Source organism: Catharus ustulatus, chromosome 1 (genome assembly GCF_009819885.2).
Source record: "Catharus ustulatus isolate bCatUst1 chromosome 1, bCatUst1.pri.v2, whole genome shotgun sequence".
NCBI classification, from domain to species: domain Eukaryota; kingdom Metazoa; phylum Chordata; class Aves; order Passeriformes; family Turdidae; genus Catharus; species Catharus ustulatus.
The window spans coordinates 33,945,937-33,973,449 of record NC_046221.1 but is presented as its reverse complement, the minus strand read 5'-3'; the positions used below and the strand labels follow the sequence as shown (position 1 = coordinate 33,973,449).

Below are 27,513 nucleotides of genomic sequence, written 5' to 3'. Positions count from 1 at the left end.
AGAATTTGTGGATGGAGTGGTGGGATTGTATCATTTGAGGTGGACAGAGGATCCCTTTTATGGCTCTTTCCTGTTCGAGAGCTGCCCCGCTAACCAGGCAGAGACCCTCACTTCTGGCCTGCATATTTTTTTTGTCTGACCCAGCTGTTGTGATTGATACTTTCCCATTTCTTATTAATTAGGGAAAACATTGCACAAAGTCATTCAGATTTATAATCTGGATTCCCACATCTCTCATCTCTCTGCTTCTAGGTCTCTTTCAGTTCATCTTTCCTCTATGCCATGAAGATAATGTTGCAGAAACTTGATCCATGGAACCGCTTTCCTGGGTCCTGTTGTCAGAGTGTTCATTACAAACATAAATATGAATGGATTTAAGACCAGATGTGATGCAGAATCTTCCAGGAGTGTGGTTCACGGCATTTGTGACTCATAGTTCCTGTCACCTGCCTACATGGATGTGGGTGACATGTGTTTCCAGGAAAAAGGATAGCTGCAGGCATCCTCCTGTCTGTCCTGGAGGAGCTCCCACTAAAGCCTCAATTTATATTTAAAATGAACACATTTCTGTGAAAGATTTAGGCTAGATATTAAGAAGAAATTCTTTATTGTGAGGGTGCAGAGGCACTGGCACAAGTTGCCCTGAGAAACTGTGTGTTCCAACCCTGGCAGTGTTCAATGCCAGGCTAGATGGAGCTCTGAGCAACCTGGTCTAGGGGAAGATGTCCCTGCCCATGGCAGGGGGGTTGGAGCTGGGTGATCTTTAAGGTCCCTTTGAGCCTAAGCCATTAGATGATTCCGTGGTTCTCTGTATACTTTTTCCCTTCGTGCTGGCTTTTAATTTTTATTTTTCTTTAATTGAAAACTTGAAATTAGCAAACTCCTACCTTTCCACATTAATAATAAAATTACTTAACACTTGTAGTACTAATTGTCCTCAGAATACTTTATATGTTATTATTTCCTACAGTGCATTTCTAAAGTGTTGATGTTTGTTTGCACATTGTGTGTTTAGAAACACAGTGTTAAGAAATTAGTGGCCTCTCACCTAAGGTGGTGTTAGAAAGAGTTAACACTGATCTGCTAACAGCCCTTGTTCAGAACACCACACACCTCTTTAGTGGTTTCAAGCTCTCTTAATATGAAAGACCTTTGTAAAAATCAAAAACAAATCTACATAATATTTAAAAGAAAGCTATAGTGTATATATTAAAATACTAATGTTGTAAAGTACACTGAAAAAGGCATCCTGGAGTGGACTTAGAGACAGAAGACTCCAAAAAGACATTAAGTTAATCAAGAAGAAATGCAACATTTTTATCATTTTTATAGCTTGTCATCATTGCACTTTATAAAATGTGTAAATGAATTTCTAGGCATCCTGGGAAGAACTGAATCTTGTTACCACAGTTATTAAAGTTAATAAGATTAAAATTTTGAGGTAATAGGCCTGCTTACAAAGGAAAAATCCTGCACATTCTCAAAAGGAAGCGCTGTTTCCTTTGTACCTTTTTTGTTTTAGCAATTAGTGATATACAGGATAAATGACAATTCCAGTGTATCATGGGAATTTTTTTATTTTTGAGAGGGGGATCAAAATTTTTGTTTGTTTTGTTTGGTGGCTTTTTGTTTGTTTTTCATGGATTTTTTATTTTGTTGGGGGTTTTTTTAGAAAGTAGATTATTCACAAAGTGTAAAAGGTAAAACAACACATCAAAGAGGATAAAGGAGGTTTGTTGGATCCTGCCTCTCTTTAATGAACATGTCTAGCTCTCCTGCATGAGATAAAGAATCTCATTTGTGTTGTTTTGCTGGTCATAGCACCCTCATGACATTTTCCTTCAGACTTTGGGGAGGATCATTCCTGAGCCACCAAAACTCTTCCAGTATTTCCACTTGCTGTTCTACTTGAAAGCAGAAGTGACTGGGTTTGGGTTTCTTTCTCCATAGTTAAACCAATTATGTCAGCTAGCTTGATAAAATATATTGTTTTATGTTGGCTTTGATAGATTTATGCATCTCACATCTTTATGCAGTTCATGCAGGTCACAAAGAACCAGTCTGAGTCAAAGTTACACTGATACCTTCAATGATTTGATGGAAAAGTGATGTCTTTTTCTTGATGTGCAGGCAGTTCTATCTTAAGATTTTGAATTACTACATGCTGGCAGACTGACAGATATTTCCAGAGCTATCATGGTGCCTATCAAAATTGAATCCGGAACAACAAATAGTGTGTATTTCAGTTACACTTTAGCAATAATGACTGCAGTTTTGAAAAGGAATAAGCCTCAGGGCACAGTGAAGTATCTTTGTTTTAGTGAACAATGCAAAGCTTTAAGTAGTAAGAGCAGAGAAATGAAAGACAACCAAGCTCCTGCCAAATGTTTCCCACTCAGGGATGTTATCACTGAGAGATGGGCCTTTCCAAGGTTTTTAGTACAGACTGTAAAGTGATACCATATGCCTGTTATTTTCCTTACTGATAATGATCTTGTCTCTCTTCTATTGCCTGATCACCTTTTGTAAGGTTTTCTCCAGCTGAGCAGCAGTTCAGTGCAAACAGACCTGTTCCTGGTTTGTTATTTGAGCAGAGGGAGGACTGCTGTGTGCAGTGTGCCTGCTGCTGGCCCAGGTTTTGGTCACAGCTCAGGAACTGTTGTTTTGTGCTCCACCCTCTTGGCAGGAATTCTGTGGACTCCTCTTTTACTGAGTCATAAACTGTTGCTTGTAGTCCCCAAGTTTTTGGCTTATTGGTCAAGTGTTCATCCATGCCAAGAGCTGGAAAGGACCTGTGTGGCACCTGAGCTGCCAGGCAAGACTCCTTCTGAAAGGGGCAGGGAGACAAGGAGAAGAATATTACAGTAATTTCACGACTATAAGGCGCACCCTTTTGACTAAAATTTTGGTCTGAACCCAGAAGTGCACCTTATACTCCAGAGCGGACAAAGTTCGGAAATTTGACAACCCAGAAGTGCGAGCTGCAAGCCACTACAAAGAAACAAACCGCAAACACTGACAAAGTGTCTTGGGTTGCAATACAGGATGTGATCAAAGTTTCTATTCTATCACTATCTGTTGTGACCAGGTGGGACAGTGATCTTTATCTCTGTGGGAGATATTCTGCTAATGGGCCATCCATTGAAACCAGGTGGGGCATTGTTCTTTATCTTTTCATAACCCATCCTTCCTCCAAAGAACCATTTTCTGCTAATGGCCATTGAGTCCCACTGTGGGACTGATAAAATTACTTTATACTATTGAGAGTTGCTCCAGACAGGGGGGAGAGCAAAGTCTTTCTTGCCTAGATAAAAACTGAAATTCTAGGACACCGAGTAGCCCCTTCTCTCCTGGACTCTAGAAAAAAATGAGATTTCTTCACATCACTACTAGACCTCTGGAAGGAAACTGCACCCACCTTCTATAAGACCACTGCTTCAACTAAACTGTCACTGCAAAAAGACTGCGCCCACTATTTAATCAAACTGCTACCAACACCCTGCCTGACGGGGTGTCAGGTTGTACTCTGACTTTGTCAGGGTTTGGAGTTTGTTTCTTTGTAGTACTGTATTTCTATTTTAATTTCCCTAGTAAAGAACTGTTTTTCCTAATTCCCTTATCTTTACCTGAAAGCCCCTTGATTTCAAAATTATAATAGTTTGGAGGGAGGGAGTTTACATTCTCCATTTCAAAGAGAGGCTCCTGCCTTTCTTAGCAGACACCTGTCCTCCAAACTAAGACACAAAGTCAGAGCACAACCTGACACCCCGTCAGGGTGACACCCGTCAGTCAGGGTAGCGGTCCCATTAAATGGTGGCTACAGTCCTCCTGAAGTGACAGATGTGGTTCAGTTGAAGCAGTGGTCTTGTAGAAGGGTGCAGCCTCCCTCCGAAGGTCCAGCAATGATATGGAAAAAAAGTCCAGTTTTCCTCTGGAGTCCAGGGAAAAGAGGGCGACTTGGTGTCCCACAATTTCACTTTTTATCTGGGTAGGAAAGGCTGGGCTCTCCCCGCTGTCTGGAGCAACTCTCAATGGGATAAAGTAATTTTATCAGTCACACAGTGGGACTCAGGGGGCCATTAGCAGAAGATAACTCTCTGGAGGAAGGATAAGGGGTGCAAAGATAAAGAACAATGCCCTACTGGTTTCGATGGATGGCCCATTAGCAGAGTATCTTCCACGGAGATAAGGATCGCTGTCCCCCACCTGGTCGCAACAGATGGTGATAGAATAGAAACTTTGATCACATCCTGTATTGTAACCCAAGACAGCATGGCTGGTGTGATTGTTACTAATTCATTACTTTCTTGCGCGCGGATCCTCACTCCAAAAAAATGTGCGCTTTATAATCCGGTGTGCCTTATATATGGACAAAGTTCGGAAATTTGCCAACTCCCGGAGGTGCGCTTTATAATCTGGTGCACCGTATAGTTGTGAAATTACTGTGCTTATTTAGGACCTGACTGTGAGCTAGGTTAGACCTGCTAGTTACTGTGATTGAAAGTTGGGTGGAAATAGTAGTATGGCAGCTGACTAATTGTTGTAAAATTACTGCCATTATGGTGGGTATTTTCTGTGTCACTCGTCATCAAGAGTTTTAACATGTCTATCTAGTTTATATACCCACTAAGTTTGGGTTTTTGGTACAAGTGCAATCTGTCACAGATCTCCTGGGAGGATGGAAACAGTGTCAGGAGCATGCACTTAAAATGAATCATGTCATGTGCAATGTTACAGTCGCTTTCTGTGGTGGATGTGAGGAAAAGGTGGTATTTTTATATGTACTCATATTTCAGGATGCTGAATGACCTATTTCTAAAATTATATAAGATTTTTCTAATGCAAGGATTGAATTGTCTGCCCCAAGGTTTAGTGAAACAGCAAATATTTGCTTTGCTTCAGGAAAGTCTAACTAGACGTGACAGCAAAGCATGTTCTTTGATGTCTTTCCTGGGATGTATTCTACTGCATTGTTGCTGGGGTTTTGTTTTGTGGTTTGTTTTCTGTTTTTGTGGTTTTGATTTTTTTTCTTTCTGTGCACTGGAACATACAGGATTTTCTTTCATCAAGTAATGATAAGCAATCTCTTGTTAAATACAGTATGGTTGTTTGTCTAGGTTTTCCCTTTCCCTCTCTGTCTGTCTCTCTTGATTAGACAATTTAGTTCTTTGAACTAAATATTCTTCTTTCGGGTCACTGACATAACATAATTAAGTTGCTACAAAAGCCTCCTTAAGGAGACGGGCTAGATGGAGCTTTCTTTGCATCACAGACTATTTTAGAGTAGTATTTTTCCTGGCTCATGAAAACATCTGCTCAAGAGAAGTTAGGATTTGGGTGAGCACCTATCTGATGGAAGGCAGTTCTGAAATGCTTCCTGTTGTTGTTAGTCTCCTTAAGCTGTTTGAACTCTTGCTTTCAAAGATGGGTTTAATAACCTATCAGTAAGAGTTGTTTTAAAGAGCTTCATGTTTGTTTCTGAAAGTTTTCTTTAGTAGAGAATAGCTAGTAACAGAACAAGATTTATGTGCTTTGACCTTCAGTAGTGTGAATCTTACAGTAATTGAGGAACAGTAAATACCTGCCTTGAAAAGACAACTCCCATAGTTGTACATGGTGTATCTGTAGCCTATAAATAATTCTTTCCTATTTTGAGCTAAATGAGACACCGGGATAGATTAAAGCTGGCAAATTGAACCATAACAGGGAGAGACATGAAAGCAATACTAGGAAAAGACTATTGCTTTGTTTATCCAGGCAGACGTGAGTGAATGCAATTTAATAATAGCTGCAGAGCAAAGGTTCCAGCAGCACAAAGTCTTTTTTAGTTCTGTGAAAGTCACTCAATGTTGCTTGCAACTCTGATTTGGATTGCTCAGTTCCACGCTTGCTGTGTCCACCTGACTCTCATCAGGCTTTATGTTGTTTCTATTTTTCTGTCCAAAAAACCTTAATTGACTACAGAATGAGATGTACACTTCCAGTTTTGCTTCTCAAAGTCTCTAGTGTTCATTCACTGCTGAATCAGCTTTGAAGCAGCTGTTAAGGTTTTATTTTTTCCCCCAGAACCATGGCAAAAAATAATTGCATAATGTTGATTTTTTTTTTTACTGCAGTTATGCTGCATTATATATTTTATCTTTTTCTGAATTTCACTTCTTGTGTGACATGTGAAAAATCTTTGGTTTTGCTGTAAGCTTGTTTTTAGAGTTGTGAGAGATGAAACAATACTGCAAGGCTGCTTTGAAACTTTTTAAAAGGTTTGAACCAATTTTAAAGGTTTGAGGACAACCTGGGATGGTACTTTAAAAAAATATATTGTATCGTTTTACATATCATCATATGTTTGCATTAGCTTTAATTGATGTAGAATGATAAGGCTCTTAGTAGCAGATGATAAGTTGAGATAAGTGCTGTTTATCATCTTGTGGTGTAGTAGCTCTAACTAATATTTGATACCCATGTGTTCTTAATTCTTCAAAATGCACCTGGTGAGGTCATTTGCAGAGGTACTCATGGCCTACTTTTGCAGCTGTTGACTTTATAGAAAAGAATTAGGCCAATACTTAGCACAGTGAAAATTAATGTCCTAAATTTATTTGAATTTGCCTCAGCCTCACACCTTTGAGTTGTCTTTTTGGAGTAGACCAAAGAAAGTGGCCCTGTGTGCTCCAGAGAAATGTGGGAACAAATACAGTTCTGAGGCATGGAAAGGAGCAATCTTTAATGAATCTGAAGCAATTGGATCATGATGACCTTAAAAAAAAATCAATTTTAGTTGCAATCTTCACTTCATTAGCATAACACTGCTTTTTATGCTTGCTTTAAAGTTGTATTGCTCTTATACTTGGTGGCCTTAATTTCCACAGGTAATGGAAAATATAATTTGCCTAGAGAGACCCAGTCACTGCTACTGAAAGATAGTCAAGTTGGGATGCAGAATCAGTGTTTTCTTACCTTCCTGGAATAATAAGTGAGTTATTGTTGAAGGGCAATCACAGTTGGTTTTTTCTCTTCTAAACTTGAAGAGAATTTTTAAAAAGGAGCACAAAATTGTTTCTGGAATACACAGCAGTTTTTACAGAGGAGTTGGGGCCATGATGTTACTCACACTTTTCCATGCTCAGATCTGGAAGTCTCAAGGTAATAAGTTAAATTACTGGGGAACACCAAGAGAATAAAGTGCTTTGGAGAGAGGACACATTTTTCACTCCTGAATTCTTCAGGGCTGGTAAGAAAAACCTTTCGTCCAGTCCATGCAGTAATTTGTTTGAAGAAATAAAGGAAAATTCAAAAACTCAACTTTAGAAGTAGACTGACAAAAAATACTTCAGGTGCACTCTGCTGGATTTACCTCACCTGTCCCCTGCTCCTTGTTCAAGCACCTCTTGTAAGGTCGTGAGTCATCTTCAGCTCGTTTGAATTCTGGAAACGTGCCCATCTCACTCTTTCTGATTCCAAAAGGACAAATGACATTGCCCTAGGAGATCTTAAGTACTTTCTGAGATGGTGTAAGTCTGTGTCTCTCTGAAGTCAATGTTAGCAAGAGGAGCAGTGCAGTAAAACTGGATCCTTGTAGTCAATCACTTAGAAGATCTAACATCAGCCCCTGCACAAGACTTGTCAGGACTAGCTCTAGTCTGGTGTTGTGGACTCAATGCTTTGAGCACTGGATGCAGTCCTGGAGCACATTTAATCCAAGAGGGATTCAGTTGCCATGTTCCAAGGCTGCCCTGCAATGCAAACCTTGGTGTTACAGGAGATTTGCAGAAGGATTACCTCTCTGCTCTGTCCTAAAACATTGATGTAGCCAAATCTTAGGTTCATTTAGACTCCACACCAGAAATGAGATGATAGAAATATTCCTGTGATTATATGGCTTCTCTCTGTGTTCAAGAGAACTCCAGGGTATTTTGAGTTACTTGATACTTCTAGGACTATTGTGCTGTGTGTTCAAAAAGGCAAAGGACATTGTATATCTTAAATCTAGTGTGTCCTGGAAATATACCCAGTGCTTTTTGTGGCAGAAGTTTTCAGTGCTTTTTGCTGCAAATTAAAGCCTTTCTTGCCATGAACTCTGCCAGTCACTACCAAAATGCCAGGTAATCACCAGTGAAAGCTGAGGGTGCTCATTCTGAACAAGAGCAGTGAAGAGAATAGGGATTTATCTGAGCAAAGTGTGTTCCAGAAGCAAAGGACTTGCTGCCTGGTTTCAAGGGAGTATCTGGACAATGAGTTTGCAGGAAGTGTTTCACCTCTGCTTGTTAATACAGACGTTACCATTAAACTGTTTTGCTAAATGGAGCTTGCAAGTGAGGAAGAAAGTTATCCATCATATTTGCTCCATAGTTAAAAATCTGAGATACTTCTAACCTGCTTTAAAACAAACGGAACTAAATCTAAACCTGTTAAAAGTACTAGTTTTTAATGAAATGCCATACAATTTTATCTTCCAGCTAGAAAGTGACCTTACCTTCTCCAAAATGCACTACTCCTAATCTCAGTCTTAACTTCAGTCTAAAGTCTGTGTGTTGGGCCCAAATCAGAGAGACCTTGCTGTTCTGAGTTGTTTTGGTTTTTTTGGCCTTCATTGTGCTGTTTTTGTAGCTCTCTGATGGTTCCTGGAATATTTACCAAGCTGACTCACCTTCACTCCTGGAAGAACCCCAGGAGAGTTCATTTCTCACCTCACTTATGGAGGTTGGGGCTCTATCACAGATTTGTTCTGGAGGCAACAGAGTATTTCTGACTAGGTAAAGTAAATGCCATAAGGAGAGATTGTGTTTCAGGTGAAAAGAGGGCATGTTCATTGAAATGTTACAGCAAACTCTATTGCCAAGAAGCACTGTAGATTGGAAAAGGTTTCTCTTCAGAAACTGGATGCTTCATACTACAGCTGCAGGGAGAGGTTTTCTGCTGCATAGTGTTATCTTCATCTTAAATATAGCACCTGGTTTTAATTTTGTATTCTGGTTGGTTTTTCTTGTCTGTGGCTTTTGATGTGTTGCTTTGTTTTGTTTCTTTAAGAAAAACGAAGTCTTAAAATGTACAAAACATTTTACTAGGGATCTGAAATTACTGCTTCTCTCAGAATTGAATTTAAGCCTCTTCAAGGAAAAAATGAATGGCAAACTTCGATAGTCAGTGATCCCAGCTCAGGACTGTTGTGACAGTGCAAGCAAGGAAATTAGTGTGAAGTGGTGCCTCCCTGTTTTGGCAATGAAATCTCTCTCCACTCTGTGCAAACTTCCTTACCCTTCTCAGTGGTTGTTCTTGGAATCTGCCTACAGTAAATTCACGAATACAAGCCGCACTGAGTATAAGCCGCATCTCTGGGTGTTGGCAAATATTTCGGTTTTTGTCCATAGATAAGCCGCACCCGAATATAAGCCGCTCTGTCGTTCGCAGCGAGGACCCGCGTGCAATTAGTAACAGAACCGCGGGAGGGCGGGGTTTACTGGCTGAGCTAAGGCTGTGCAGGCTCGGCCTGCTAGGGGCCGCTGACGGGGCCAGGTGGCCCAGCACGGTGCTGCAGCTCGGGGCCGGCCGCCGCTGCCCCTGGGCTCGGTCACCCCGGGTCGGCGCTGCCCCGCGGTGGCAGGCAGGGACGGAGCTTCCCCCGCTCCTACGGCAGCGGCGGCGGGTGGGGACGGAGCTTTCCCGTGCCCGTGGCGCCGGCGGCGGGCGCGGACAAAGCACCCCGCCTCCTCCCCGAACCGCGGCAATGGCGGCGCGCACTTCCCGCCCCACCCCGGGCCGCGGCAATGGCTGCGCAGGGCTCCCGTCGGCTCCCGGAGCCGCAGCAATGGCGGCGCCCCCCCCCCGTCAGCTCCCCGGGCTGCGGCAATGGCGGCGCCCCCCTCCCCCCTCCTCCCCTGGGCTGCAGCAGAGGAGGGAAGAAGAGAGCTCTCCCGCCTCTCTCCCCGCCCCCCGTGCTGCCTGCAGGGAGCCAGGGCAACACGGTAACACTGTAACAATTGCGAAATGCCGGCTTTTACTGGCCGGTGCTTGGCTTGGCACTCTGGCTGGCATGTCTGGGGTTGTAAATGTCAGAAAATTATTAATATATTAGCCGCATCCGACTATTAGCCGCACTTCCGGGTTTCCACCAAAATTTTTGTCAAATTGCTGCGGCTTGTATTCGTGAAATTACTGTAATTGTGAATTCTTTGCCCAAGGCAATAAAATTCTAAGTGATACGCAATTTATACAGCCACCTCAAGTTTTCTAAAGCATCACCCTGTTGGAATGTCCTCTATTTGTTTGGGGTTTTTTGTTGTTGTTGTTTTTGTTTTTTGTAAAGTATGCAGTTACCATGACAACTTTTACCCATGCTGGAACTCCGTTTCTGGGAGTTCCTGGCATGGCTTCTATTTACATGTGCTGCAAGGAGCACTGTTATTAAACAGACTGTTAATTATTCTTCCAGTCACTTGCTGAGACAACTGATGTGACAGTAGATAGAGCTTTCTGATTCCAGGTAAAAGTGGTCATGCACAGCTCTATGCAGCTAAGTTTCATGCTCACTGCTTTTAAGTATTACTCTTTTATGTAGAGGGATTTTTTTGCCTTATAAAATAAAGCCATGCTTAGTTGTTTAAATTATCAAGGAACAGAGAAAATGAGACATTTTTATTTGATGATTACCATCATTTTTGATGACATTTTATTGGATGTTTGCCTCTCACTTTACATCTATTTTGGGCCATTTACTATAGAGATTTATTATTTTCTTTGTGTGTGTTTATTAATTTTTAGAATTAATTTAAATTAATGTAAAAAGATGCTTGATACTGCACTTTGTTCTCTGAAAAAGTAGCAACAATTAAAATGTTTTTAGAATCCAAAATTTGTCACTCCTGTCTGAGACTTGCAAAGTTATCTTAAAGTGGTTGTTCGATTTATTTCTTATAAAACACAGTAAAGTGCTCAGCTTGTGTTACCAAAGGCTTATTATGATTCATGCTAGAATATGGCAGCAAGAGACAGCATCTGATAACTTGGCTCTTTTTTTTCTTCTTTTCCTTTTTAGGAGTTTCCATGGGATACAGATCATGTCACTGGACTGCATTTGGGTAAAGGATGAGTTCAGTGTTTCTCTGAGGAGTCTTCCAACACATTTTCCAAATTACCTTTTAATGGTGTTCTAACTGAGCTTATGTGAAACAAATAGTATTGAATCATGAGTGAAGAAAAAAACTTTGGTGCATCCCAGAAAATGTTGTCTCCTTCAAGAAGTACTAGCAGCTGCTCCTCCAAGCAGGGAAGTCGACAGGTACTTTTTTTCACCAAGCTGAAAGCATTGCTAAGATTGGCTGTTACTTTTTATCTTGGATGTCTGCAAATCTCTTAAACCTTATTTTCCTGTTGCTCGCTTGCTTGTTGTATTTCATCACTTCTTTGCTTTCTTATCTTTCTTTTTTTTTTGTTGATTTTTTTGTTGTTTTTTTGTTGGTAGCAGCATCTTGTTTTGAGTCAAATGCAGTAAACACATATTACTGAATAGCAGGCATGTGTAAAACTGGAATGCTTACAGTGAATTTTGATTTCTATCTTAGTGTATGTATGGTGTCTTCATAGTGAAATAGAGCTGCTGTAACATCTTGGTCTCAGTGGTTCGATCCTGAAATACCAAATCTTTTCTGTTAGGCACTACTTTTGTGTTGGATATCGTGTGACTGCTCTGTTTATTTCAAGTTTCCAAGCAAAGGTGTGCATGCATGTGTGAAAGATAATTAATTTTTCATCAATCTGACACAGGGCTTCTTTGAATGCCCATCTGTGCTGGTTGTTGCTGTAGAACCACAGATAGCAAAATGAGTATTCACATAACATGATGCATCTGTGAGCTAAATGTAAAGGTTGCTTTGTTTTCTGCAGAGATGATGCTAATCTTTAAACCTCTCCATTTCAAAAGACATGTCTGCACCTGACAGGTGAGGCTGCTGAACACACTTTGTGGGCAAGAAATGCTGACCTGCAGCCACACTGAGAATTAAACTTAAATGTGCTCAATCCATGCTTGCAAAGTCATGAGCAAAGTGCTCAACGTGAACTTTTATCAGTACAAGTGCTGGCTTAGTGGAGCTCTTGAAGCTGCCTTAGGCGGAGATTTTAATTGGAATCGAGCATCCCAATCCCCGAAAAGCTTTGGAGTCCTCAGCTGTGTTTTGAAACAGCACCTGCTCTTCTAGGACTTCTGGCCCTGCTCATGCAGTTGGCAAGGCAGTCAAATGTCTCAACAATTTATGACTTTTAAAGTGCTGTGCTTTTGAGAACTGTTGTGCAGTTCTAGTGTACTAAGCAATAAAATCCTTGCTCTCAGGACTTTTTTTTTGTTTTCCTGCAATATTATTTTTTATATTCTCCATATGAGATTACCTTTGAAAAACCTAATTTAAAAGATTTGGTATTGTCTGTTCAACAGTTTGTGTCTATCAAGTGTTATCATGTATTATTTAAATAATAAGATTTACATGAGTATGACTAAATCCACTGGTGTTTAATACAGCAATACTTATGCCATTTATTTGCCCTGTCCATCTGTATGTTAGTTTAAATGACAATACTTTAGGTGTTCTATTAAGAAAACAGCAACCATTTGAAGTTGTATGAAACTGTTAAAAATCCCCTAATCAAAAAAGGACCACATGTACAATAACCTTCAGGAGCTTTTGTTTGTTTGATTGGATTTGTTCTGGTGTTTGTTTCAAAATCCTGGTTGAATAGTGGGATGTCACACTGAGACTTTTTTATTAATAGTATCCTGAAAGTTTAAATGATGTTGCCAAGTGCTGTGCAGGTTAGAGAGTGACATGCTATGATTTTGATGTTATTTTCCTCATATTCCAGCTCCATGGAGGGTTTCTTATTCCTCCTTCAAACACTTGCATCTCTTGTGCTCATGGCTTATGGGTTAGTGACAGATCTTCCTGACAGGTGCTTCTCTCTGTGCTGCTGCTCTGATGCAGCTCTTCTTTGAATCTGATTAAGTAGAAAGATCTGAAAGATCTTGGAGCAGAGTGAAGTTTGCCCCAAAAAAATAGCAGGATCTGAATTCTGAGTCTCTCATGATTTCCTAGATGCAGACTTTGCCAGCACCAAACAAGTGACCTGAGGCTGGGATGTGGAAGAACAGTAGTGCCAGGCTGCTGTGTCTGCTAAAGCTGAGTTACACACTGGAGGGCTGTCGTGTGAAGCATGACTCCTGTGGTGCAGAAAATGAGCCACTCTGCCACAAAGGAGTTGACTTAAGCAGGGCTGCAGGACTTGGAGGGATCCAATCCTTCCTTTGCTCCACTTCCTTCCTATTTGGCACCCATTTCCTGCCTGATACAGCACATTTGCTGTCTGAACTGAACAGGTTAAAAGTTAATCCTCTTCCACTAAATTCACCTTCCCTTTGAAGCCCCATGCAAAGTTGGAGGCTACTGCCACTTCCCACCTCTTTGCTTTTCTGTTCCCTTCTTCAGTTATGGAAAAGGATTTCTTCCACAGAGACACAACACAAATTCAGTTTTCTTTCAGTGAGGAAAGAAAACTGGTGTTGACCTTCCTTAAATTTAAATTGACCTGTGATCAAAAGAAGGTATGTTGTGCTAGTTATTTTTAAATCTGATATGTTAACTAACTTTTAAAATAGGTCCACCAGGGAAAGGCTTTGTGACAGAAGAACCATTTAAAAAACCCTCATGTTCCATAAAAGAAAATTAAATCACTTCTGCCAATTTTATGAACCGTATCAAATGCCTTAGTTGCAGCTGATGCCAGCCCTTATCCTCCACGAAGCAGGTTTCTATTTTTGGCAGTTTAAAATATTTGGTGCAACTGACTGCATTTTGCACTGCAAGAAAGTGTGGCACTGTCATCTGTTTTGTTCAGGGAGCTGCAACTGCAAGCATCAGTCTGAGACCCATTCAGAATCATTACTTCATACTTTCCCCTGAAATAATTTGCCTTAAGGAGCTGTATGGTGCAGGATATTGCAGAAAATGAGAAGGCTTTTATTACATCAAACAAAATTAATACATTTACCTAATAATGGACTTACCTCTGAAGACCACAGTCGTTGGGTTTTTTCCTCAGTCATACACAACCAAGGAGTGTGTACAGGGGGATTTTTCAGTGCTGATCTGAAATGAGCACCTCTGGACCTGAGAAAAATAAAGATTTTGTTTCTCCCTTAGCCTCAAGTGAAATTTCTTCCTGGGCAGCAAGTGCAGGGTTGATAATTTTGTGTAGATTTTGGCCCCTAATGATGCAAAATCTTTTGTAGTGTCATAATCTTAAAACAAAACTGATCTAGACATTAGACTTATGCTAGAATTGTTAATGCCATTCATCTGGGAGTTTTGGGGTCTTTTTTGGGGGGAGTGTATTTTTTTTCAAGTTAGTGCCATGCTTTGGGCTATTTCTTTCAGTTCCCTATTGTGGGGTAAGAATGAGCAAAAAGGAATATAATCTGAATGCTTTCAGGAAATCCTTTGTCTCCAATTTGCTCCTCTGCTATTTCAGAGGGATGAGTAGAGATGATAATCGACCAGCCTGATTCATTTGCCTTCATTTTGGAGAGTAAGCAGTTTTCTTTCACTTCTGCAGCTGCTCCCAGGAATAGCCAGCTGATGCTTTTTCCTCATTCAGTGAGGTGTCAAATCTCCTGCAAAACAAAAACCCGGTCAAGATCTGTAGGGTCTGGGCCAAGCAAATGGATCCAAAGCCAGTCACAGCAGCAGTATTTTTGAAAAATGTGAGAGTTTGTTCAGGTGAGAAAGGCTGGATTCTTCTGGAAGGATGTATATGGAAGAGGACAGATTCAGTTAATGCATCGTGGCACCTTGCATGTATCCAGCAGATCCCCAAACTGTTAATTCGGTGAGCTTTTAAGAGGATCCATTTCTAATTCAACTAAACTACCATTACGTACAATTGAAGTGTGAGGTTCCCAGGGTGGAGAGATGAGCAGCAGACTTGCCTCCTAACTGAGATTTGGAGGGCTGTCAAGCCTGCTTGAGGGGAAGCAGTGCTTCCACTTCAGCTTTTCTTCCCATTTTCACACTTTGTATTTGAGAAGGCACATTCTGGGCCACCTTGCTCACCTGAAGAGCTCTGATAAATACGATTTTTCTGCAGGATGTGAGAGATACATTGTGTCTGGACTGCAGGAGAGGTCCAGGCAAAATTGGAGTTGTAATGCAGGGAACATCGTGTTCTGTATTAAAAAGCTTGATCAAAACTATTAGCACTGTATATTCCAGATGGGTGTAATTGGCTGAGCTATTTCTCAGCTGATTCCTTTCTCTTCACCTCACACACCCAGTATCATGGGTCTCTCTCATTCCAGGAGTGCCTTTCTTTCTAAGCTTTTCCTTATAGAAGGATGAGGCTCCATGGTGACTGGTTGCAGCCTTTTTGAATACTTAACAGAGCATATAAAAATACAGAGTTTTATTTTTTGCATAGTGATAGGATGGGGGGAATGGTCTTAAACTGAAAGGAGGGAGATTTAGATTAGATGTTAGGATATTTTTTACTGAGAAAGTTGTGACACCACTGAAGCAGGTTGCTCAGAGAAGTTGTGGATGCCCCAGCCCTGGCAGTGTTCAAGGCCAGGTTGAATGGGGCTCTGAGCAACCTGGTCTAGTGGAAGATGTCCCTGCCTCTTGTAAGGTCCCTTCCAACCTGAGATAATCTACGATATAGAAAATCTTCCTCCATTGAGATCAAATTTCTGCCTGTCTCCTACAATCAGACCACTCTTTCAGTGATACACTGTGCTTAACCAGAGTCTATGTAAACTTAATCCCAAAGCTGGAGAAAGTTATTTTGGTAGGCACAACACTAGAATATTGAAAAGGATCTACTATTCAGTACTACCAGATTAATTCTCAGTGGAAAAGTTACATGCTTGGGTACTGCAGTTTAATATATTTTGGCAAGATGAGGGAAATAGCTTGCTTTGTGTTTGGGCAAAACAGCTAAGCCCTTCTGGCTACTTTCAAGAAAGAAGAAACAAAATCACAAACACAACATTTTCCTTAATCTTGCAACTGCTCCTGTTAGTTCTTGATTAGAATTATATGACAAAATGTGTTCCCTCAAAAATTTTGGTAAGGACATCTGCACTTTTGACTTGTGTTGAGGTAGTACAGCATCCTTGGATGGTCTGTAGGGTGTTGATTGGCTGGAGCTGCTCAGCCCCACATTTCCACTGCCTGTGGCTTGTTGTGTGCTGAGTGTTGGGAGACTAAACTCAAAGCAGGAAAGCAGAGCAGCTTACTGGTTTTGTTCTATTAAATGAGCCACAAGGAAAATAAGAGATATAACAGAGTGCCACCAATAGTGTGGTGGAATTATGAGATGCCTTTTCAAAGATGGTTTGCTTGTAATGCCTTATTACACAAATAATTAGCATATTACCTGGTGCAATTTTTTTCTGGGTTTATTTCAGGACTTTTAATTTTAAGGACTCTGAAGATGGTTAAATGAGGACAGCTAGCACACGTGCTGATTGTTTGTTTAATTTTGCTTAATTTTTCTTTTTAAGTTTTTTTTTTTTTTTTTTGAGCCAATCGAGTTAATTTTGGGAATACTTCCCTATGTATCTTACAGAGAGCACCATGGCTACTTACCTACCTAGAATAGTTTTCTTTCCCCTAATGTGCTTCATACTAGTCCTTTGTTGTTATTATACTCTATGTATTAAAGCATTCTTTCTCTTTTTCAAATATAAGGGGATGGTACTAGCACATAGCATTTCCTGTTGGTTATTTATAATTCTACATCTGCCAAATCCTGTCAGTAAATAATTCATGAGGTCTCTGATCAGAAATCTTGAAACTCATGTTACATTGTCATTTGTAGTCGTTCCATAAATAAAAACTATAAAAATACGATAAGATTTAGACTCTTCTGTTTTATTGCTGCAGGGTCTTTCATTTAAAAGTTCCTTGTGGCAAAAAAGAGAGATTCGCTTTTAATTAGTTTTATCTGATGAAGGATGACTTATGTTTTTCTTGTAGTTTTCATTTATGTCATACACCTCACAGTACTTGAATTGCTTCCCTGGATTTAAAATTTGTTTTTAGTTTAGTTAGATTTAATTTATTTTATTATTTTTACTTTAGGGAGGTTGCAATTTGCACCAAACACAAACCCTCGAGTTACTGAGTATGGGCAAAAGACTTTTACGGAAGAAAGGTCTTCATTTTTAGTGTCTTATTTTTTGCTTCATAACCTACAAAAGCTATCCTTTTGACATAGGCTGTTTCTGGCTCTGATGAGGCAATTTGCTAAATTGTGACTATGCTGTGGTTATGCACTGTGTGTGTGTATGTATGTGCAGACAATATACATATAAAATTCTGGCAAGCACATACATTTAGTGAAGGATGGTATCATAAAAATTGTTTTATTTAGTGGTATTGTTTCTATCAAAATGAAAAAGAACCTTATCTCTCTGATGTGTAAAGCTGGATCCTTGATTATATTTCAACATCAATTGGGTTTTGTCTTTTTTTCTTATAGCCTTCTTCTTGAATCTCTCTTAACAATTCAGTTCTTTGGAAGAAATAAGATCTACATTTGGATTTTCTGTTTAAGCAGGACAGCTGGGAAATTGTAGAAGGACTCCGGGGAGCAATGAATTGTACCCAGGAGCCACAGAAGCAGGAGGGATGCTTGCTGAAAAAGAGGAAATGGCCTCTGAAAGGCTGGCACAAGGTAGGGAAGGAATGTGTATCTGTCTGAAAGTTGATGCCACGTGAGTGGGACTTACTTGGTGTGGTTTTGTGACAAAAAGGTTACTTAAAAGCAGAGAAAAGTATTCTCCAAAGAAATGGAAGAGGGGAAGATGTGTTTGTGCTGTTTTTCTGTTAGTGGCTTTTTTGGTGTGTTTTGTTTGTTTTTAATTCTCTTAATTTCCGTTTACAGAGATACTTCTTTTTGGACAGAGGGATTTTGAAGTATTCTAAATGCCGAGCTGATGTAAGTGACCTGAAACCCTTTAAGGCCTTTATAAAGTAAAAAATATCAAGAATAACAAAATTTCCCTACTGTTGGCAATGAGAAATCGAGTTTTCAGTAGTTCTAGACAGTAGGTTAAGAGGGGAAGAAATGCTGATTTCCAAAGGTAATATTTATCCTATTGCTTTCATCTGGAATGATTGTGTTTTCACTTTCTACTTTTTAACAGATAGAGAGAGGAAAACTTCATGGCTGTATTGATGTTGGACTTTCTGTCATGTCTGTAAAGAAATCAACAAAATGTATAGATTTGGACACAGAGGAGCAGATATACCACCTGAAGGTAGGTCTTCAAGGTTGTTATAACCTTGCTCCCAAACTAATGACATTAGCTGTGTTGGGTGGGGCAATTTTTTTTCTTTCACAGCAAGAGGTCTGCTAGTTACACTAAGAACTTCTTAGTCTCATCAGATTAGTTTACACTGAATAACTTGAGAGGTCTTATTGTACTGTTTCAGGGCTCAGAATCAGTAACTTTTTTCTGAACAGAAACCTTGAAGATGCCTCGTGTTTAGCATCGCTTTTTTCACTTCTTGCACACTTCTTGCTTTTATTTTCAGTAGTTTTATCTTCATCCTGGACCTTCCTACAGGAAGTGTTTTCCATAGTCATACATGGGGATTTATACTAGTGGAATAAATTGTTTTGAAATATATCACCAAAATCAAATTTGTATTAAACACTGACCTAGCTTTAACAATGATAATTAAGGAATGACAAATTAAATGTGAGGGCTTATTAAAATTTTAAGGACTTTTTAATCTGTAAGTTGCTCTAGCATAGTGTTCTGCATTGAAAGGCATAATTACTAACTGTGGTTTCTTTTTTTCCTGACTTTATCTTGTGATTAACTTTCTGTCATGCCTAAGCTCATACAGTGCATTTTGGTAGGAGCATCCTTAGAAAAATTTTCCTGATACTTTGCCAGTAAAGGTCAGCCAGGCTAGCTGTCTAATGAGCACAAAATGCCATAATTTCTTTGTTAGTTATTTTGGATGTGAATGTCTGAACCCTGAAATTTTGTGTAGGTGAAGTCTCAGGAGCTGTTTGATGAATGGGTAGCAAAACTTCGCCATCACAGGATGTATCGTCAGAACGAAATCTCCATGTTTCCTCATGACACCAATAATATTTTCTTCCCTGCATCTACTACTACAGACTCTGTCCCTGGTTTCTGTGATTCTACTCCAGGTAGAAAGGTAATAGTTTTTATTTATAAATAATGAGCTTTCATAAGGAATTAAATTAGTCTAATGTGTGTTCATTAAATAAAGAGCATAATGGAAGTTGGTGGTGGCACTTAAGTTATGTTCTAAAATGTCAAGAGGAAAATTTATTATTTATGGATTTACACCCAAGCACTTTCTTTTATCATGCTGTTAAATTTTATGGTAGTTTTTCACCATTTTAATCCAGCAAAATGTATTTTCACAGTGATTTTCAAAACTGTACATTGAGTTAGAATCTTCATCATTTTTGGGACATATATCAATATTTGTCTGATATGAGCTGGTGAATATTAGTCATAGATGAGTACTCAGTTAGGTATTCTTTTCCCTTTGGCTTTTTGCTGTATATCCTTTAGCCAATAAACCCTCTCCCCTTTTACATGAATGAAGCTGACTGCTTAACTAAGGAGTACATAGGAATTACTCTAGAAGCCATCAACCGGGACCACTATTTACATTTTTAACTGAGGCAGAAGCATTATTCAGATCAACCCAAGGGCTGTGCTGTGGGTGGATATGGGGTCTGGATGGGTCCAGTCAGCAGTGTACTTGTCTTTAGGTAAAGTCTGTGAATTACTTTCACAAATGACCTGACAAATGTTGTCCAACCCCATAAATGGTCTGTCTGCAGTTTCATGGACGATGGTGTGTGTTCTGTGCCTGAACACAGCCTCTGTGCCTTCAGCAGTCTGAACATTGACTGGCTGACCTTCACCCAAAGCAGCTCTTCTGCTCCAATGTAGAATCACTGGTTGCTTTTGAGAATGAAAAAAAAAAAAAAAATTGTTCCGTGTTACTACGATTGAAATGTAGTAACTGTTTCTGTCAGCTCCAGAATAATTACTGTATGATGGGAGCAGGTTTGTTCCCCAACACACACAGTTCATCACTTGATCCTGTAACTGAGTGTGAGTTCTAGCAAACACAGAGCTGTGTCTGAACAGCTTTTTGCTCGTGGTTGGGAGGGAGGGGATCTGTGTGAGCGGGCAGCTGAAGGAACAATAACTCACCCTGCGGTAACGGGGCCGTTCTGCGGAGCTGTCTGCGTGCATCTCGTGTGCCAGCAGCTCTGACAGCCTGCTCTCCTGAGGCTGTGCCTGCAAGGGAATGGCAAATCTCCTGTGGCCAGTTAGCTATCTTCTCCAGAAAGACAGCAGGGATAGAAGTGGGGAAGAACATTGCAAAGTCCATGGTATATTTATGCTGGTACCCTCAAAAAAAACCCCAAAACCCCAAACCAATGTGCCTAGCATATCTAAAATCTATGCTTGCTGTCAGGAAACTCACCATTTCTTCTTTGGCATGAAAGACTTTAATTCAGACTATTAATCCAGATTTGCACTGCAAAGAAGCCCTACTTATTTTCATGTGAAAAATAGAAGGGGATAGTTCTTAAGCTGCAGTTAATCACCTTAGCTGTGCTCAAGCTAAATGGAAGTCTGCCAATTTACACCAGCCTTAGCTTGGTGTTAGTTGATATCGCTTCAGCACTTAGGTTATTTTGAGAAATATATATCAAATGAACTTTGAGTTGCATTTTATTTGCTTTTAGTAACACCTGATCAGTTTTCACATCTTTTTTTAATTGTTGTTGAGAGACAGGTGTAGGTATCTACACATGTTTATGTGGAATTCTTGGATTCTAAAGCTTAACTGTGCTGATCCAAAGCAAAACTATGAAAACTGGAGCTATACAGTCTCTCTCTTGTCTACTTCTTGGCAATCCCTACTTCCTTCTTTCCTCATGCTCATGTCAGTTATGTATATCAGTTCTGGAAAAGTTGGTTAGGTGAGGCCGGTTTCTGAAGAGATAAATATGGAATTTGTTCACAAAGTGCCAGTATAATTGCTCATTGTTAAATTCAGTTTACTTCTGCTTTTAAAGGTGCTGAGATTGTTATTTGGATAGATATATGTGTGTGTGTGTATATGTCTAAATATATGACTAAAGCTTGTACAGCTTTATGTAGGAATAAGCCAGCTAAGCTGCATTGATTAATTTAAAAACAAGTGTGCTCACTGATGCTTATTGCTATTGCATACTGACACAATAACAAATGGATGGTGCATTTTATTTTACTCTGAAACTCAGGTTGGTGGTTATGCTATAAATATAAAAAGGTCAACTAGGAAAACTGACTGAAAAGTAGATCAACTTTCTCATTGATAGATTTAAAATTAGTACTACTGGAGTTCTGAGCAGGAGGTAACAGAGTTTGTAAATTGTATACTTCAGAGAAGAGCCAAACAATTTAATCAGCTTTTCTCATAACCAGTAAAATGGCTGTGTAATGGCACTCAGATGAAACAGTTTAAAACTGATTATTAACAAGATGTTGACAAGGCATGTGATTTGTGCATCTTCCTGATCTGGGTTTTATTGAAAATGAAAGGTTTAGTAAGATGTGCAAATAATTAGGTACTTAAATGTCTGTTATTTGTAGTTACATCAGATAAGAAAACAGCATTATAAGCCACAAACAACAGTACTGGGTAAAAATTTCTTCCCATTGGAAGCTATTTAATTAAGCTCAATTAACTCTTATGCAGAATTTCCATCATCTCTTGAAGCATATGATGGGCACTGCTGAAGTTGAACTAAGTGTGAAAATGTTTGCTGAGATGTTGTCAAAGGGTAGTCTTTACCCAGATAAGGGTATGGCCATCCAAGCCAAATCCATGCTGAAGTCATTCAGCCTTGTGTAAAATTTTAAATGACTTCTAGTGTCAAAATTTTAAATGATATCTTGCTTTTACTGAAAAACAGCTTTAACAAATGTGTGTGCTACATCTAAGTTACTTTTGGAGCTTCTTTGGAAAGGGTGGAAGAGGAACAGAATGTCTGAATTTGGTCCTCTTCAGATATACTTTAATTGTTTTACAGAATCACTAGTTTGGAAGAGACCTTCAAGATCATCAAGTCCAACCTATGCCCCAACACCTCAACCAAACCATGGCACCAAGTGCCACGTGCAGCCTTTTTTTAAACACATCCAGGGATGGTGACTCCACCACCTCCCTGGGCAGACCATTCTACTTTATCATTCTTTCCATAAAAAATCTTTTCCTAATTTCCAGCCTATAGTTCCCTTGGCACCGCTTAAGACTGTGTTGACTTAATTTATGCAGAACTTTGCCCTTTCTCAAAGTTCAGTTTTCAGCAAATTTTCATGGTTTTCCTACTGCTTGTGAACAGCAGTTACATTAGTTATCATGGCATTGTGCTCAGTGACTATACCTGGTCTAGATCATGCACCTTTTCCCCCCTCCATGTAATTAATGCCTTGTCCATGATCATGGTCCTCAACTGTTGGTTGTCAGGATTTGTGCATACAATGTTAAAAAATTGCATGTTAATAATTTGCTTGTTCTTCTTTGGAGCAGGCAGGCAGCTTGACCAAACAGAATTCAACATCAACTGGAGGTAATTTGTCATTTTCTTTTTCGAGTAATGAGTCCAGGATTTCATCTTGGCTACAGTCTTCTGAAGACATGGAAAAATGCTCAAGAGGTAATGATGTTTGAAAAAAGTTGAAAGTAGCCTAATATTTTCCCTAGTTTTTCTTAACTATGAGAATATTATACACTAAAATAATCATTACTGTTAGAATTTTCTCTGAAACTGGAGGAAGAAAAGAGGTGATTGTTGATTAAGTGGTTATTCACTTCTGTGCAAAAGAACTGGTAATTTTGGGTGTGGGGGTATCAATTGTGGGCAACTCTTCAAGGAACCAATGCATTTCAGTACATTTCCTTTTATATGGGAACATCACATTCCGTAGTAAGATCTGAACATCCTTAGGCTGGAAAAGGGGAAACATCCAAAACCTAGTAACTTAAAAAGCACTAAGGCTTTGCACTTCAAACTCACCTTCTACTTTCATGCTTTCCTAAGTGCATGAAGATCTTTCTCATGCTGGCAGTGTCTATGTGACATTTATTTGTTAAATTTCTACCTGCCAGTGAGCTTCAACTCTAATGCAGAGTAGCCTCACCTCTAGGTCTGAATGCACAATTCAGTGTTGATGCCTATGGCATTGTTACCCTCAGCATGAAGAGCTCTGACACATCTCAAACTGCAGAAAGTATCACATTATTTTTCTGCAACCAGCTAGCAAAAGATATCATGATCATTATACACGCCATATAAATGCATTTCAATATTTTGAATTTGAACTTGACTATAGGATACAATCATTTTATCCAGCAGTCTAATGCTTTTAGTCAATGAATAACTTAAGCTAGCTGCAATCAAAATAGGACTAACCTGAAAAGAAAGAAAACTGTCAGTGTGTCTGTTACTTTAGGGCAACTGAAAATATTCTCTTGTTCCAAACAGACCTCTCCAACTGTCACACATATTTACTGGAAATGAACCAACTGTTACAGAGCATGGATGTTCTTCACAGGACATATTCAGCACCTGCTATAAATGCTATGCAGGTTTGTTGTTTAAAAGCAAAACCAAAAACTCTTTTCCCTTGCAATTCCAAAATATAACCCCAAATCCTAAACATTCGAGGTGTTTCTCAGCATTGTTAGATTTATGGCAGTCTCTATTGTTTCTGTCCTGTGTGTTGTTAAAAGGTTGGACCTTTTGAAAGCCCAAAGAAGGAAAAGAGAGCACACAGGAGGTGGCGATCCAGAGTTGTTGGGAAAGAGGCTAAAGGAATGTTACAGGTAACTTCAGTCCTTTCAGAGCCCATCTTCCTCCAGACCTTAGTTACTGATCACTTCTTGGCATGACCACTTAAGGAAATATGAATCCTTTTTAAGTGGAGTCCTGTGTTAGCTCATTTTAAGTGATAATGTATCAAAAAACCCACAAATGTGTTGTCATTGATATCTGCAATAGAATCTGTCCTGTTACCTTCAAAACACTGGCCATGTTTTTTACCCACTTTCACTCTTCTCTTATTTGTTGTTATTGGGGTTTTTTTGTGGGCTTTTTTTTTGTTGTTTTGTTTTGTTTTATATGAGTACCGATTTTTTGCAAATTCCCTAGATAGTTTTGTGCACATTTGCATCCAGAGGCCATGTGATTAGATACTTATAAGTGGGGGAAAATAACCTAGCATAGGTAACAAATCTCACATTATGGCACTTTGGGCAAAGTTGTATCTCTGGTTTCATTTGCCAGGTGTCATTCATTCAAAGCTTATTGATAATTGGCAGTAATTTTTTTTTCATTTTTGATGTCTCCAATATGAAATCCAGGTGGGTACAATAAAGCAAAATTTTCCTTACAGTTTATAGAAACATCACAAATTACTATCCAACTTGCAGGTGCCTTCAGTATTTTCTGCCCCTATGAGACTGCATGCTTCCAATCCAAACCTATCTACAATAGATTTTGTAGAGGAGAAAAATTATTCTGATGGCTCTGAAACATCATCAGAATTTACTAAAATGCAAGAGGACTTATTTCACGTTGCACATAAAGGTAAATGAAATTGTCTTTTATAAATGGTTTTATATCATCCCAGTTTGGATAATGATCTGGATTCTGAGAATGCTTCCTGTTTATTGTTTAGAAAAAGCAGAAAACACTCTTTCTTTAATTTCCTTGAGGAATTGCAAGTGTTGAGATCTTGAGTCATTTGAAAAAGGTGGCTTAATTGCCACTTTTTAAGGTTTTTATTTCATAGAGAACTGCCCCTTGTTTTATGTGCTAAAAGCCTAGATTGTTTTATTTCCTGCCAAGAGGTAAAATACCTAAAATCGGTTGCTAGAAATACAGCAGACTGTACTCTCCTGTGTTTGCACGCGTATTTGTGCATATGGGTGCATTTGTGTTTCTATATTCTGTGTGCTTCACTGTAGTTCAGAGTCAACATTTGTTGGTGATGCAAGGGTTGCTATGGTAGTAACCTATTTTTAGTGAATACAGAAGAGTAAATCATGCAAAGCAGCCAGAGGGGGAGCTTGACTAGAAATATTTCTTCCCTCAGAATCATTTGGCATTAGCAGCGCTTTGTTCCATCACCCTTGCATCAGAAACAATTTTATTGTTTAAGTGATCTTGGTGAGGGAGGCACTTAAGCATTTGTAGCTGGAAGGCTTTTGGGAGGATTGGCTTTGTCCCCTTTGGCACACAATAATGGCTGATGGTATCAATAAGCATTCTTGCTGGTCCCCTTTGGTGCTGATGTATCTTGATTTTGTTATGTAAGGAATGTATGCATGTAGTAAACTTCATACAACCAATTATAGTCAAAACTGACATATATTTTCCAACAGAAAAAAGTTGTGAGGGTGGGATGCAGTTGGAAAAGTTCCTGTTAAGCAGAGCAAAGAAATCACCTACTCAAGATCATATTACTAGAGTTGTCTATGACAGAAATTTTGGTTAGATTGATCCACACATTTGAATTAACTTTGTTCTATTGACTGCAGAATCATTTTACTAAGAGGATAAAGAATTTCTCTCTAAAGCTTGCTTCATAGCACACACCTTCCAAAAAACAATAGTGGAGAAAACTCTTGTGTCACCATTTTGATACAAATTGAATAAAATGTAATGTTAGTAGTTTAGTAGATAATAATTCTTGAAAAGTAAAGTTAGTCTACAACATATTAAATGTCATTGAAGGTCACTGAAGATTCTGGTCATATTATCTGCATATAAAAGAAAGTGTAACAGAATAGATCACAGTGGATGTATTTCCCTCTCCACCCTGTGATACTTGTTAAAGATTTCTTTGGATAGTATAAGAATTAGCTTTGGTAATGATTTGCAGTGTTGGAATATACCTTAAAAATAATTTTTCAGAAGATGAAATTAGGTGACATAACTAGTCAGTGAAATGATGAAGATTCAAGTTAATTCAGAGTGGATTATTAGGAAAGAGAAATTTTGGGAATTTCTTGTTATTTTCCCTTTACCTGCATCCATACTCAGATTTTCTATCTTCATTTCCCTGTAAATGGATTCATTTTTGCATTGGCAAGTCTTATGACTGTATTGCAGGTCTTGATTAAGTGTTCAGAAGTCCTCTAGTACTCCAGTCAGATGAATATTGAGAACCTACACAGACAAATAATGCTCAAATAAATTTTTATTCTTTGTGGTTAAAGAGAAGATGCAATGTTGTAATGGTGAAAAAAATTCTAAAAGTGCATTTCCCCTAAGTAAACCTCTGTAGTGATTTTAAAACTGCATGATCTGTTGTCTGATTTAAATGTATTGGGCTGGTGATAGTGCCTCAGGAAGGAGTAGAAGTAGCAGCATAACACAGAACATAATTCAGCATCTAACCCTTTGAGTCACTAAATCATCTAACAAGCTGAAATTTCTGTATCACAGAAAGAGATAAAACACAACACCACAGTTGACTTGCTTGTGGGGAAACTACTAACCCTATAGCTGTGGCACAATATGTGTTATAGCTGCCCTTTTTTAAATGATTTTTTTTCCTATTTGATTTTTTTTTCATTTGTCTCTTCTTCTCCCCCACTGGAATTTATAGAGGAATGTGGAATAGAGTCATGACCATCTGAAGATTCAAGCTAATTGGGAAACAAAAGCAAGTGAAGAGCAGATGTGGTTAGTTAGCTCCGTTGCCATCTGTCACAAATAATCAGAGTAATTTTGACTGTGGCTAATATAGTCAACACAGTAGCCTTCACCATATAAACATGTCTCCTACAAAAAAATCTACCCTATAATTTGATTAATATTACTTGTTTTTAGTAACCCACCCTGGATCTCTCAACCTAAATTCTTGTTTCTGTCACTGTAAATGATACTTTATTGGGGTTTTATGTAACTGGTGTGTATGCAATTGGTTGCAGCTGTTTTTAACTATCACTTTTTATGAAATTGTTCTAGTTTACTTCACCTTGAGGTCAGCTTTCAGCACCATATCTACAGAGAGAGAAAAGCTGAAACAGATGCTGGAGTATGATGCATCCTCATCTCCATCTGCACAAATAGTGGGCTTGAAGAATGCCTTAACATCTGTAAGTGACATGCTGAAGCTCACCAAGCTTCATTGTCATCAGATACTACTTTTAAATTTTAGAGTAGTTGATTTCTATTTCTTTGGTGTCAGCTGTGTGCTAAAATTTGCAGAATTTAATCATAGTAAAATATTCTAGATTGTGTTTTTCAAAGACTGCTAAATGTTAAAGGTATTGTCAAATCATTGGAGTTTGATAGATGGATTGATTTGGGTATGTAATGTAATCTGTATCATTGGGGATAAAGAATCAGAGGGCTGCTCTGTGACTGAGTCTGCTTTCTTTCTAAACATGCTACTAC

The 27,513-nt window shown here is 39.1% G+C and overlaps 1 protein-coding gene across 6 annotated transcripts in view; it reads left to right on the top strand.

Annotated features, from left to right (window-relative positions):
• OSBPL3 (oxysterol binding protein like 3) overlaps nucleotides 1–27,513 on the top strand; it is an 83,515-nt gene that overhangs the window by 29,511 nt on the left and 26,491 nt on the right. For 2 of the 6 annotated variants that reach the window (XM_033068430.1, XM_033068411.1), the window contains exons 3-12: nucleotides 11,033–11,275; nucleotides 17,602–17,718; nucleotides 17,929–17,982; nucleotides 18,191–18,304; nucleotides 19,050–19,220; nucleotides 22,635–22,761; nucleotides 23,590–23,693; nucleotides 23,838–23,930; nucleotides 24,537–24,693; nucleotides 27,082–27,212. In XM_033068430.1, the coding sequence (XP_032924321.1) occupies nucleotides 11,183–11,275; nucleotides 17,602–17,718; nucleotides 17,929–17,982; nucleotides 18,191–18,304; nucleotides 19,050–19,220; nucleotides 22,635–22,761; nucleotides 23,590–23,693; nucleotides 23,838–23,930; nucleotides 24,537–24,693; nucleotides 27,082–27,212 (1,161 nt within the window). In that variant the 5' untranslated portion in view covers nucleotides 11,033–11,182. Of the gene's footprint in view, nucleotides 1–7,127; nucleotides 7,232–10,415; nucleotides 10,481–11,032; nucleotides 11,276–17,598; nucleotides 17,719–17,928; nucleotides 17,983–18,190; nucleotides 18,305–19,049; nucleotides 19,221–22,634; nucleotides 22,762–23,589; nucleotides 23,694–23,837; nucleotides 23,931–24,536; nucleotides 24,694–27,081; nucleotides 27,213–27,513 lie in introns of those variants that run through there. The other 4 variants (XM_033068420.1, XM_033068382.1, XM_033068391.1 and 1 more) reach the window with 3 other exon arrangements.